This window comes from Brachionichthys hirsutus, chromosome 4, assembly GCF_040956055.1.
Source record: "Brachionichthys hirsutus isolate HB-005 chromosome 4, CSIRO-AGI_Bhir_v1, whole genome shotgun sequence".
Lineage (NCBI taxonomy): Eukaryota > Metazoa > Chordata > Actinopteri > Lophiiformes > Brachionichthyidae > Brachionichthys > Brachionichthys hirsutus.
Window position 1 is genome coordinate 11,809,657 of NC_090900.1, and position 15,117 is coordinate 11,824,773.

At 42.4% G+C, this 15,117-nt stretch overlaps 1 protein-coding gene across 1 annotated transcript in view; it reads right to left on the reverse strand.

Annotated features, from left to right (window-relative positions):
* galnt9 (polypeptide N-acetylgalactosaminyltransferase 9) overlaps positions 1–15,117 on the reverse strand; it is a 69,824-nt gene that overhangs the window by 28,993 nt on the left and 25,714 nt on the right. Inside the window, exons 3-5 of the mRNA XM_068761015.1 lie at positions 12,316–12,482; positions 6,136–6,310; positions 260–457 (exon numbers count right to left, since the gene is read on the reverse strand). Of these exons, the coding sequence (XP_068617116.1) occupies positions 260–457; positions 6,136–6,310; positions 12,316–12,482 (540 nt within the window). The remainder of the gene's footprint in view (positions 1–259; positions 458–6,135; positions 6,311–12,315; positions 12,483–15,117) is intronic.

Below are 15,117 nucleotides of genomic sequence, written 5' to 3' on the forward strand. Positions count from 1 at the left end.
GTATAATGAAATGTCCTGCTCTAATGCAACGCACAATTACATGAATGACACCGCTGGCCTTGTGATCCTGCGTTAAAATGGAGATATTCATCAAGGTAATTTGAGAGCTTTGCGCCGGATGACTTTATTTGTGTGTTTGAGCAGCGTATATGAGACCAGAGAGTTTGTTGGTTGCACACATGAATAAGTCATTTCCTATCCATAATTCATCAAACCTCCTCATCTATAATGGAAGCTGTTGGTGATCCAAGGCCCTCACCTGATAGGGGCCGTCTCATCGCCCTTGTCCAACCATTCCTGTGGAGGAATGATGTACATGCACCACAGCCCCCAGTTGTAGCCGTGGGCGGCGTTGGCATACTGCTGCACCTCAAAAGTGTTGTACTTGATGTTGTCTATGGCAGGTAAGATGATGCGGGTGTGATCCTCCTTCATCCGGGTCAGAATAGGTTCAGCCCTTTGGATTAAAAAAAAAAAAGAGAAAGGTTGAGATATTTTGATTGAAGTATGCCGAAGGTTCAGTGCACAGCTGCAAAAAGCAATAAAGAGAGCGAGGGCAAAGTCTGCTACAGGGCAAATATTAAACAACTGCATATTTCCATTCTGTCCTGTGGAGATTTAAAGTATTAATACTGCAACAATGTTGGCATGAATAAATGTGGTTGAAATGCTAATGATGAGTGAAAGTTGTGGATGTACTTTTAATGTAGATAGGAAATCAGCGTATAATGTGAAAACACACTAAATTGATTTCACACTTTCAACTAAATCATGGCAGCAGACACAAAGGATGATTGGATAGTTCTTAACACGGGCTTTCAGTGAAGATGCAGTTGCTGAATCAGCATTTATTCAATACACAGCGCGACTGCTGGATCCAACTCCTGCACCATGTCTGTTTGCCATGTCAAGATCTTGCAAAATGAATTTTCTTCCAGACAGCAAAAACACTAATATCGTGTTTTATATCTCCAGCTAATGAAAGTGAAATGTCAACGTATGACACTCATCGCAGAGACAATTTCTTTTGTGAGGTAAAAGCGGATAAAGGAAAACACATCAGGTGAAATGACAGACTGGGTTCACTCCGGTAGGACGTCCACTCATTCTGTTTTGCCTCTACGTGATGAGTAGCAGGGTTCTGAGGAAGGCCTTTAATAGTCCGTATCTGTTGGTCTGGAGCAGCGCTGGCTGTCACACTTGGTCTTGGTCTCAAACAGAGAGCTGGGTTCGCATTCAAAAAACATATCAACGCTAACGTTGATCTGAACTGGCAAATTAGGAAGAAACAACTTGACCATGAACAATAGTCAAGTGCACTCATGATAATTCATTAATTTCCTTTAATATTTGCACAGTGGTGCAAATAGTTAACTAAAAGTTGTCCCATTATCGATGTACTATAAAAGGAGACATATTATACACTTTCTCCACAAGTTAACGCAGTTCTCAGGCATTTATATAAAATATCTGTGCCAGACTTTGGTCAAAATAGCAAGCAGATGCTGCAGGACAGAGTCCGACATTTCTGTGTCAAACTGCTCTGCCAGAAACGCTCTAAACCCGGATGCAAGAGTACGTTCGAAGCGAGCAAGCACGCATGCACGCTACCATGGTAAGCCGTTTTTGCCACATTACCACAAAAAATAAACGTTATCCACCCTGCTCTTCTTCTTCGACTCATGCAGGAGACGGATGACGCCAATAATCTCAGGACGGAATAAAAATGCTTTGAATCATCCATCCATCCATCTTCAAACCTTTCGGCTCAGCTCCCTCTTCACCCCGACGGATCGGCACAGCGGCGACAGTATCGCGGATGCTGCGCGATGTCTATCGCTGTCTATCTCCCGCTCCATAAAGCAGTCTCGTTCAAAGTGTTTAACACACACTAAAACATTTTTTCCCATTTTCGCCGGAACATTACCACCAAAAATAAACTTTATGCAGGGAAAATGCCGTAGAGCGTGGAAGAACAGGGGAAGAACCGGGAGTGGATGATTTAATTCTTTGTTCATGATAATCATGTGCAACCTGTGTATTGTGAGCGTGCATGCATAACTCAAATATCTAACAAGACCAACATAAACCAAGAGATTGAACCAAACATGAAGTTGCATTGTCCAGAGGAAATCCATCAACCTCCTTTTTGTCTAATGTATGAATTGCTCCCCATTCCCGATTCCAGACCTGCTCTCTGCTGTTTAGTTTTTCAGAGAAAGCAAAATACCACTGAAATGATTTTAAGACAAAATATGCAGATTTGGTGCCCGTGCCTACTGGAAAGATTTTTCTTCAAGACTCCATCCAGCTAGCTCCCTCTGCCATTTAAAGCCTTGGCCAAGGGCAATGCGGTCAATGCGGTCCATATGGTGCAGCACAGATGCTCCGCTGGTACATTTTTCTCTACATCATCTCATGCCCCATAGATGATTTCCACCATAACTTCAAAGCAATTCTTCATATGCTCAATGCTTCATATGATATATTTCTAAAGTTAAAAGAGGATACAATTATGAAAATGAAATACTCCCCCCACTCTTCATCTCCCAATCCACTCACTTTTTTATTTTATTTAATCTCCCTTATCCCAACTCTCTCTCCTGCATCTACTTCTCTTTAAGAAGTAAAACCCATCTATCTCCCTAGAGCAAAATGACTACTTCTCATAGAAAGTATGGTGCAGACAGTACAGAGGGAAGAGGGAAGAGATACAAAATGGAATAATCTGCAAACAATATGAAGCAGCAAAACTCATTGCATGAGATTCACTGGTAAGGTGTTTCAGCAGTTATATTGATTGTTCAAGTAAAGCAGTAGCTCTAGCTGAGGATGGATCTTCCCAGTCTTTTTGCTTATTTTTGCATCAACATTTGGACAAGTCAGAGAAATTGGAAAATTATCCAAGGGAAATTGAAGATTGGAAAAACCTGTTTGCAACTCACCATCAACATTGAATTTATTGTGATGGATTTATTAAACAGTCTGCAACTGTTGGCCTGATTACAAAAGCATCTGAAAAGAATACCATCCTTGTGAAGTCCTAATGGAGCCTCATTGAGGGCCTCCATCTGGCCAGAGTCTAAAAGTTGCAGCATTCCAGAAATGTTTCATCTGGTGGTAATTTATTTAGTAATTTAAATTACTTTCTCTTCTCTGTTCTTCCTCACATTGGTTTATTTTCCTACTGTCATGGTAAAGTGGATTTCTTCTCCACGGTTAGAATAATTATGCCATTTGATCTAATTATCATAATCTTTTTTGAAGTCAATCTTACAGAAATGTTTGACTGTTCATTTTCTTCTGTCTTTTTTATTTATGACAATTTAAAAAGGAGTGCTCCCTTGATACCAAAATTCTAATCATTAATTGCTAATACCGGTAACCCAATATTGCAAGAGTGTAGGAGCTTTTCAAAAATCTAATAAATATATATATTTTTTCCCGCAGCTGCAGAGTTCAGGATTGGCTGGCAGTCTGAATTACAACATTCCGTTAATTCTCTGTTTTTACATAGCATGCAGAAGGAGATCGGTCCCGTTTGGAGCAGAACGGATGACCTTTGTCTCAGAGATTTATGGATATAAACAGTTACACAAGATAGAATGTGAGCATTTAGCTGACACAACATCACATTAAGGACAGGCAACAATTTCGTGTCCTCACATTGAATTTGTCGAAAGCAGCAGATTCCATCACTCCTGCAGTGGAGTCGGTTCTCTCCTTAGCTCCTTGTAAGCCAATATGATGTGAGAGATTGGGAAACTGTCAAGTGCACGGCACACTATTGTAATATTATGTTTGCTTTAACAGCAACGTGAATGAGCAATGCATTTGAGCTGTAAATGTAAAGCACACAGGGGAAAGCCTCCCCAATGAATCACAGCACCGGGAGCCGGCAGCATTGTCTCTGGCTCAGTGTGCGCAGGCAGCGAGTGTGAGGTCACTGAGGATGATGCAGAACATCTCTAGAGGAACCATCCATCTCACTTATCACTGTGTGTGTGTGTGCAATGGTGAATAATCATACTATGATAAATAGGGGCCCTCTCCCACTGTAACAAACAGGTAACACAGATACCATGAGTGAATCAGTCTGAATGAAGGACCGTCGGATTCCATCAGCAGTCATACCGGAGGTAATCAATGTGCGCGCACACACATGTACACACACATACAAGATATTGATGCAACATAAATGAGCTTCTGGAAGATTCATATCACAATCTCATCCCTCCAGCCAGCACCTACTTGTAGAAAAATCACAGGGAATCTTTTCTAGTGTAAAAAAAAAAAAAAAAAAAGACTGAAAGAGCAATAAGGAAAAATGAAGCTGGCGGATAATCAACAGAAGATAAGGTGGGAGGAGTGTGTGAGCCGGGAGTGTGTTTGAGGCAAAAACAGAAGGGCGAGTTCTGTGAAATTCACACGACGGCAGCTTGTGAACAAACTGAAAGTCAATTACAACAGAGTGTGTGTTGTTGTTTTTTTACGGAGTTAAAAGTAAGGCGTGTCTACTTGTGGGAACAGATGGGAAACGAGGAAACCACCGGGGTATTTATTACTCAGCAATCCACCTTGACAATGATGTAACTTCCTCCATGGGTGCTGGTTGTTGGCTGAGCACCTCCAGTGTGAGAGCGTGCTATTTCACTCCTTCACAAGAGTTACAAGGTCAGTGTGTATGATGGTGTAGTAAACGGCTGATAAACACGGTAAAAATTATCTTGCAGGCTCATGCTTGGGTTTTTATAATTTCATAGCGTCTCTGATAAAACAGGATGATCCTGACCTCCTCTAACGCCACACCAATCAATATAATGAGCATACTGAACATATCAACTGCCGTGTCAGCATTGTTTCCTTGTTTGCCGCAAGTGAAGAATTGAACTGAATTGAAATGAACATAGCATTACTTAGAAGCAGTAGACATATATGTGAGCTTATATCCCATAAACATCTCATATCCCAAGGAACAAGCAGGACCTACACTAGAAGTCCAAGAATCCTCCAAACCGAGTCATCATTTTCTGCTTTCTTGCTGTTTCATCTTCACCTCCAACATACCTCTGGTAATTGTTAAATCATATTTCAGAAATAGAAGTTAAGTCCAAATTGATTCCAAATATAAGCTGTGTGTGTGTGTCTGTGAAAATGAATGTTGAAAATAGAAGCATGCAAATCAGAGGAATGATTGCAGCAGTGTGTGTCTGATTTCTCGCTGTTTCAACGAGAGGCATGATTCTGAGTGGGAGCAGTTTGAGTTTTTGGCACATCCGTAGGTCAGTGTGGTGTCCCATGCTTTTCGTATTAGTTCAAATTGTATTAATTAATAACTTATGGTATCTATTAACAGCGGTTAATATCCCAGGTGGATGGTTAGCTGAACGGCATCCTGGAACGCTTGATTCCATCCGGATGCAATTTCTAACTGAAGCAATTTTCTTGGCGATCCTCCAACATCCCTGATCTTTATTCATTCCTCATTGCCCCCCCTGTCCTCCAAGGCAGTTTCCTAGGAAACAACAATAACTACACTTCATCCTCAAACACTGGCAGCATGACAGGCCTGAATCAGGTGGCCGTTCCATTTTTTTGAGTGATTTGTTTACTGGTAAACCTGACGACGAGTTGCAGGCAGACATTGAACTGAGACCCCCCAAAACTAATTTCATATTGCAAAATAAGCAGAGGGCCCGCACATGAAATAATGTGGAACGCTCGCTCAAACACGTGAATCCCCTCTTTAATTACATCGCCTCTTGCCTTCCTTCCACGGTGTTTGGTCCTCTCCTCTGCGGTAGTGGGAATTTTGCATGCAAGTAGTGAAACATCTACTTCACTTCTATATAAAACCCATCAGTCAAAACTAAACAGGGAATTAAATAATAAACCCTTACTCATAAAAAGGGTCTGTCTAAAAAAGTGCAATCTGTAAAATAGAAAAATAACAAAATGGACTGGAGTCATATCAAAATGTTGAAAGGGCAGACCAAAGTAAGCTTTTCAGCGATAATAATCTTACATGACATCCTTCTGTGCTGGAGACATAAAAAATCAATCCACAAAGGCAAAGGTGAGACGGGACACAGAAGCGGTTCAGACCCTGTTGTGTTAAACATGACCTTATCTTACCAGCCAGCGTTGAACTCGACATGCGCATCAAAGAAACCCACGACCGGCGCCGTGGCGGCGTTCCAGCCGTGTATCCTGGCCCTGATCAGGCCCTCCCGCTTGCTGTTTCTCACAATTTTCACCAGGCCGGGGTAGCGTTTGTTCACATACTGGTCCAAGTTGAATTTCAGCTCCACTGAAAGAGATTAGAGAGGAGATGCCTTTAAATGACACCCAAATGACAGTGTGGGAACATCAACAGGGCGCCTGAGGGGAATGACAATGCGCTTCCAAGATGACCCAATACCGTTGAATGGCTTTGACCTCGCTTGCCGGTGAATCTCAGCCGAGTTTAGAGCAGGAACTTTCTCAGAGCTTGATGAGACGTTTCAAGAAGCCCAGTCCATTTTAATCATGCCAGAGTCTAAAAGTTATAAAGACGTCATTTTACCCCAAAAAGATAGGACTTTCTAAAAGTTATAGGGGATTTGGGGTGGGTTGAACTCTCAGCCTCTTATCTCAGCCATGGCCCTTAGAAATCTCTATCTTAAAACCAATTTGTTTTTTTGCTTAGCTAACTCGTTTGCCATGCTAAAAAAAAAATCGACAAAGTTTATAAAAACTCTAAACACAACCGCATGTTTTGCATCAAATTGTTTGCGAGTTCCACGTCATGTTAATAGAACATGGTGCTGACTGGCTTTACATCCCCCTTTTAAATGTATCTGCTGCGATGCTGTTGCGTAAAGAGCTGGCCGGAGGAGACGCAGTGACTGTCAGGAGCATTTTTTTCCAGCTGAATGTCTTAAAGTACTGGCTGGATGCTGCCGGGATGGAGAGTAAATTTGGAAGCAGTGATCCTTGAGGAAAACGGGCATTCGCATTTGACACCAAAATAAAGCAACCACTGAGTCGGTGGAAACTCTGCGGCTGTTTTTGTCTGTCTGAGTCCTTTGTTATGGGACAATTGTGTACTTTGCCTAAATGTGGGCAAATGGCCACAGGGTGGTTAGCACCGCGTCAGGCAAATACACCACGCCTGTCTGGTGTCAGAGGTGGAAAGAAGCAGCTCGTGCATTTACCTAAGCACATTCGTACCTACTTAAACATCTTTGTTTCCCAACTTTGATGCTGTAATCTTTTACTCTTTATTACTTTATTTCAGTTGACCTGGAGTAAGTAATCAATACACAGATTAAATAAAACATAAAATAAGCTATGACGCTGATTCATACTGAACTATTTGGCTTGTGGCTCATTCCAGAGAACACTTTTCTCGTGCAATGCAAACGACTGCTCAAAGGAGCCTAAACTTAACAGAATAGCAATAACAACCTACAAATATGGCTTTGTTTATTCTCTTGTCGTGTTTCTTTGTACTTTTTTCCCCAAAGAAACCGTGTTGGTCGACCTGTTCTATCTACAAAAGGTTGTAAATCAAAAGAAAAGCAAGAACGGGACCAAAAAAAAAACCTACTGAAATCCTGAAACACAATTTGAGCGCCGGTTACCACGCCATCCGCAGCGAGCTGCACTCATTAAAGTGAAACATCTCCTGTTTCATCTCTTTGCTGTGCTTTGCTGTAAACCGTCTCTGAGCCGCGGGTGCACATATTTACTACTGGTGTCATGAAATCAGTCGTAAATAACGAGCTTCAAGTTTATTGGATTCTCATTTGGACCGGAGCTACATTGTGTTTCTTTTTTTTTGGGGGGGTCCAAAGACCTTTTAGAATTAGTCTCCTTTATTCACTGCTGGAGGTTTTGAACATGTGCAATAGGTATCCTTCATCATCAGCCTACCCTGCAGCTACAATATGATAAAAGCCATTATCGTGTAATAATTACCAGGATTTGCAGGGAAGAAGACAAATTCTGGGCATCCTTCTGATCCTCAGAAATAAAAATCATTGAACTGCATCCAGGGGAGGAGAGTTATGGAGCAGGGAATACGGAGCAGAGCAGCGCCACAGTGTAGAGGGTAAATAACCCATCCCATAATGCATTGATTTAATGCAAATTAGAGTGTGAGAGGGGCACCGTGAATTCCTTTGGTGAGACTGGGTGATTATGGGAACTGCTGCTAGGGAGGTAATGAACATGTTTTTGATTATTTAATCTGTGGTAAAACATTCATTCTCGTGCATGCTGCTGAAGTTCAATTATATCTTCACACAAAATGCCTCCTATCCTCTGTGAGTGTGGAAAACGCCATACAAATGACAGCATTTATATCGTATCAGAATAAAAGTATTTTGGATATAATTTATGAGGAAGATTTCTGCCAGGTTAAGTGGTGTCATTTTACCTTTTTGGCCACATTTTCATATTTAATGAAGACCCATATTTCTGTCAGTGAGTCAGCTCACACATGGTTAACTTCACCAGTCTGACTGATCGAATCCATTTCAGGCCTGCTTCCGTAGCAGCATCTGAGACAAGTCCATAAATCCACGGCGACCTGCGGTTTGTGGAGCAGAGCGTTAAAGCGATTTCTTCTTTTTTCTGAAGCTGACCTACCGACCCTCAGTAAATATCCAACAAACACAGCTGATGGGAGTGCTGAGCTCTTCCTTATGTTAGTGGAAAACATTCTGGCAGAAGGTTCTGTGCTTTATGGAAGCAACATTTATTTACAACAGCTAAATGGCAAAATTAGTCGATGTTTTTGGGTTCCTGCACCAAACTCCTAATATTTTTGGGCCTGATTGAAATCTCTATTCTGGCAACGTTACGCCTGAGTTTGTTTGAATCATGAATTATAAAATCGATTATGATTCCCTAAAGTGACTTCAACTATGTATCTCGTCTCTCGTCATTGGTGTTTATACATGATTCTTAATGTGGGATGATTTGATTGCTTTTTGAATAACTGACAGCTGTGAGTTGCTTCCATTTGTGGGATTGTGTCTCAATTAACTCCTGCTCGTAGGGAGGAAGAACAGTTTGAATGGAACATCAAAGAGAACTAAAATCGGCTCAAATCAACTAAAATAGACAATTCCATAGTGACTAGAAACAAGGTATATTTGACATTTTTATCTCACTGCTGTCGCAATATGACAAATTTCATGTTATATGTTAATGAGCAAATCTCATACTTACGAGCTTTAATTCGATTTAATATATACAATACTAAAATTAATCACATTCAATTTGAAATTCATTAACACAAGCAACGTTCCTCAGTTTATATCCTGCTTTCCCTGATATGAATCTTAGTTATCGCTTCGCTTTGATTGAATCCTGCGGCTTCATTAAACACAAACCAGCTGCTAACATGGCAACAACATGGCGTCAGGCTTCCTCACACACACACCTACACACACCTACACACACACAATCAATAAGCTCTAATAGGAAGGAGATTTTATTTCAGACCATTAAAACCGGTAGCAATCTGTGAATAAACCTTATAGCCACCAATAAATGTCACCGGCTGTATCGGCAAAGGAACCGCGTGGTGGCTACAAGGCCAGCATGTTTCCTGTGTGGGGCGTATTTGCGTCACTGTGGCTGTAACGTCCCCACACTCGTCTCAAAGAGCCCTGTTTAATGAGAGGGGACAGACAGAAACAACCAGAAAAGGTCAAGCAGTCTGGAGCTGCATGCTAATTATGGTATGGCACATCAGCGCGTCTCCAGAGAAACAGCTCGCAGTCCCTCACGAATTATCATCAGTAAACATCGAGAAGCTGCACGGACAGATGAAGACAGAGGTTCGACGACACATCTTATAAAACATGCAAAAGAAAGAGGACTGTGGAAGCATCGATAGATGTAAACAAGCTGCAGAGAATGCTCAAACGTTAGTGCAAGTCTTTGATGCTCAGGCAAAAGTCACCAAAGAAGCTGCAAAAAGGAGAAGGTAACGCTGTTGACTGAGAGAGATGATTATTGACACAATTTGAACAAGAGTCAAGGTGGCAAATCCCCCACAGCAGCCCCTGCACGTTCGTGGGAGGAAGCATATTTTTCTGGCGACACTGTGCATCGTAATTTGTTAATCCAAATGCTGATGAAAGTCTTTCTGTGTATCTTCAACACAAAAAAAGATTCCCTAAATTCCAAAGTTTACCACTTCACTCCACTACAATATTTTTGTTTTTTGAAGCATGCTCTGGAAATAAAGTTTTGACTGATTCAAAATTATGAAAGTGTGAAAGGGCACATCTTTAGTGGGTGACTGTGTGATATGGGTTAGGGTTAGGGTTATTCTCTAGATGTGTTTGAGAAGAAAACCACCTGCATCAAAGACAAAGGCTAAAATGTCCAAACACCTTTTTTACATTACACATTTTGCAATCAGTATGTACATTTTCATCCAGCTGACATCCACAATATCAGACGACATATTTTAAGTACATGGGAGATTTGTGAAAAAGGTTGGATCAAAAGGTATTTCATTTTTCAGTTAGCCTAACGATTGGATGGGTGGATGGATGGATGGATGCTGCAGAGACAGTAACACTTGAAATTAATTTTGACTTTAGGCCATTTCATTTGAGCACTAACATGTCCTGAGGGGAATATCAGGCTCTGAGAAATGGACACTCAGGTTGCCTGTCTCTGGTTGGGTGCAGCAGGTAACACATAAATGTGCAGCAATAATGATTACAGCAATAAGACAATAATGTTAAGGGCACAGGCACAGCAATAAATTTAACAATAGAGGGATCTGCCGTCAGATGGTATTTCTCTCCTAGTTCATCATGGAGGTCCTTTCCTATTACATCTGTAGTCATCATGTCGTATTTCACATGACAGGAAGATGGAATATTCAAGATAAGCATCCTATTATTGACATAGGGACATATACCAGGCTACCTTTTGGCAATGCATGATGATGCAAGGGAAATGAGCTGCACAACAAAGGAACAGGAGAGATTTAGAAATATTAAAAGAAGAATTAGAAAGAAGGGGACCAAGAGAAGCCTGACTGATGTAAGCAGAGTGATGTTATTTCTGCTATTAGAAGGACACATCATTCGGCTGATGCCCGACATAGTCAGATTAACAAAAGCACCTGCCGCCTACTTGAAATAAACTAATGATTCACGGGTCAACTCGAACATTGCCCACAACAGTATGTACATTTTCATCCACCTGCCACCCACGTGAAGTAATTAGTGTCTCCTATTTAGAGGCCCACATGGATCTTTCATATCTCTCTGACCTCTCTTCTGGATCCTGCAAGCATGTCGGGAGATTTAAATAACTAATGATGTTACTTTGTGTGTAAATGAAAGAGACGGCAGAGACTCAGTCTGCTCCTGGAATACATGAAAGAAATGTGTTATTATTTTCCTCAATAACGTATCATCCACGCTAGACGCTAGCACACCAGCGGCGAGTAATGATGGGCCAATGGTGACTCCTGCTAGCCTTCTTTGTTCCCCCTTTTCCTCTGCGAGCCTGAGGGAGTCAAGCGTGCTACTCTGTGCCAGGTGAAGGAGAGCCAGGTGTCATATGCAGTCAAGTTCATTGTGGAATGAAAAACCTTAGGGATGTGGAGCAGACCCAAGTCATCTGCTCTGGGCTTCATGGAGTTGAAAAAACTCAAGCTTTGCCCGTGTTGCTACGGAGACAGTCATACACAGTAATTCAGAAAAGGATAAGACAATCACCATCGCCCGTCGACCCTCTTTCTTTAAAGCTGTTCCAAAACCTGTCTTTTCAGAGTTGACCCTCAGGGGTCCCTTCAAAGATCCACAAATCTGGATGTGCACAGAAATCACAGGGAAAAAAACACCCTTATACAGCAGCGCATATGCACGTATACTAAAATATGCACAGCCTCAGAAGAACGAATGCTCTGGCTGGAATCCCAAAAAAACATTGCACCGACTCATCTGTGTATGACAGCAGAGTTCATATTCCACCAGGCGACACAAAACATGATGAATTGGGTGCTTGTCTCAACTGAATAAGCAAACCTACAGCATGTGACAATGATGAACTGCGGGTTCTGCAGGATTGATCATTTAAAGTGCGAGAAGATAAACGTGTTGAGAAAATCAGTTGCCCATAATGCACAGAGGAAGAAAATGTTCAGAACAGTATTTTGTCACATTTCCACAGTGAGCGATGAGATCTCAGATTTACGATCGACTGATCGCCAGCAGAGTTTATACACCTGGGACACGAGCATACAGGCTTCGGGAGCGATCATCGCCGATATGAAGCTACGGAAGGTCTTACCGCTGTCACTGTTGTCATCCACCAGGATGATCTCCTTGAGAAGGTGTGCTGGCGTGTGGTTGACCACGCTGTGGACAGAGCGCAGGATCACTGACAGCGCCTCGTTCACAAAGATGAAGACCACGGAGATCTGAGGAAGGTCCTCTGGATAGGTCAGCTGTTTACACCTGTTGGGATGGATTACAGGTTGTTGTTATTATTAGCATCGCTTAAACTGCCTGAGGTTTGTTGTTTTGATATGGCGTTTGTTGAGACGCTCCTTATCTGCGCCGGCTATTTCACGGACAAATCCCAGGCTTTCACAGCGTCTCCGTCAGTGGTAAGGGGGGATACGCCCTGTACAAGTCCCATCAGTCAGTTCAGTCACCAATTCACATGCATTGCATGTTTTAGTGGTGGGAGGAAGCAAGAGAAACCAAATAGACATGAGGCGAGCATGCAAACTCTCTCAGTTGTATCTGAACGCAGGACCCTCTTGTTGTATGAAAAGATTGAAGTAGCTCTCTACAAGCCGAAATGCAGCCTGGCTTTGGTGAAATAGAGGGTAAAGCTGCATTGCGACACTCTTCGTCCATTACTAATGGTCAGATGGAGAATCCTGATCCTGTCAGAGTGGTAAATGCTGCAGATTTCTGGCTGCCAAAAGCAAAGCTCAGTCCATCCTCGACTCCTGTGAGATCTTACTCACTGCAGAAATTCCTGAGCGTGGCTTGATATGAAAAAGTCAAACATGCGCCTGCACCAGAGCTGTCAGACATAAATCTGTTGGAATCACCACCACAACTGGATGGACTCCCAAATATGCTAAAACCAGCCCGATTCTTGAACGGCTTCTTCCTGCCATCCATCCAGTATCTCTGCTTCCTTCCTTTACTTGGGATAATTTGTACATCTGCTAATTGAAATCTCACCAAATGTTACACAGACGCAGTAAATACAATTAACACTTCACATGTCACCTTCACACACTCCGCCTAGAATCAAAAACAGTGGGGTCATCGAGTGCAGTCTAAGTGATCACAACATGATCTTCTGCACTCGAAAAATTCATAGACCTGCAGCCCATTGCCATACCACAATAAACTGCAGAACCATGAAGCATTACTCCCCAGAAGCTCTAACAACAGCGCTGGAGGAAACTGATTGGTCTGAAACTTTAAACTCCGCCTCTGTCGAGGGGACCTGGTCTTCCTTTAAATCTGCATTTCTGTCCGTAATCGATAAGATAGCACCCATAACTGCTGTTCGGGTCAGAGCCCGTACAGAACCTTGGATGAAGGGGGAAATATTGAATGCCATCAAGCTCAGAAACAAATGTTACTCTGAGTACAGAAAAACCAACAACGAGGAACTACTTGAAAAAAGCAGAAAACTACGCAATGAGGTTAACAAAATGATAAAAAATGCCAAAAAGAATTTCTTAAATGAGAACATTGAGGCAAACAAAAGCAACCCACAAAAACTGTGGGAGGCCCTAAAACAATTAGGCTGCAGCAACAGACTCCAAACAAAAACCAGTAATATCTGCATTAACTCAAGTGGTTCGCTCCAGACCGACAGGTTGGTGGTAGCAAATTGTTTTAACAGCTTTTTCACCACTATTGCCACCCTGTTGGTCAGCAAACTACCCCCGCATTCAGGTCTGTACGGTTCTGACCACATCCAAACTCACTATGAGAAGCTAGGTGCTAAAAAGGACACTTTCTCTTTCACACCTGTAAATACCGTTGATGTGCTAAAACAACTAATTGCCCTTCAACCTAACAAGGCCACAGGCCTTGACAACATACCCACCCGGTTCCTCAGAGACGCAGCTGTCTCTATCGCCCCCGTGGTAACCCATCTGATAAATTTATCCATCAATCAGTGCCACGTCCCACAGGAATTCAAGACGGCGCGGGTTATCCCTCTGTATAAAAAAGGAAACAAATTAGAACCTGGCAACTACCGCCCTGTTTCCATCCTTTGTTCCATCTCAAAGGTTATGGAGAGAATAATCCAGGAGCAAATCAACCGCTACCTCGCCGAGCATAGCCTGCTCTTTGAATTCCAATCAGGCTTCAGAACATCCCACTCCACTGACACGTGCTTCATATATCTGACCGACTACATTAAGCGTGAAGTAGACTCGGGCAAGTATTGCGGCATGGTCATGCTGGACCTCCAGAAGGCCTTTGACACGGTCAACCATTCAATCCTATTGAATAAACTAGGGGCGATTGGTTTTGATAGCACATCAACAAACTGGATGAAATCGTACCTTGAGGGACGAGAACAAATGGTAGACATAAACGGAACCTTGTCCTCGTCCCTCCCGGTAAGCTGCGGGGTTCCTCAAGGCAGCATTCTGGGGCCGTTACTGTTCCTCCTATACATTAACGACATGAATGCTGCCTGTAACTGCAAATTGTTCCTGTTTGCTGATGACTCAGCACTCCTGATTTCGGGAGAGGACAAAGTGCAGGTTGAGGAGGCTCTCAGCTCTGAGCTCACCAGAATCCGTACTTGGCTTACCGATAACAAACTGTCACTACATCTTGGTAAAACCGAATCGATTCTTTTTGGGTCTAAACACTCTCTGCGTGAGATAAATGTTAATGATTTCAAGGTCACAGTCGATAATACAGTCATCTCCAGCAAAGAAGAGATTACCTATTTGGGCTGTGTTCTTGACAAATACCTGTCTGGCGATAGTATGGCAACTAAGGTGATCAAAAAAGTCAATCAGAGAACAAGATTTTTGGGCAGAATGTCTGCTTTTGTCAACAAAAGTGCTCTCCGGACGCTTGCTGCAGCCCTCGT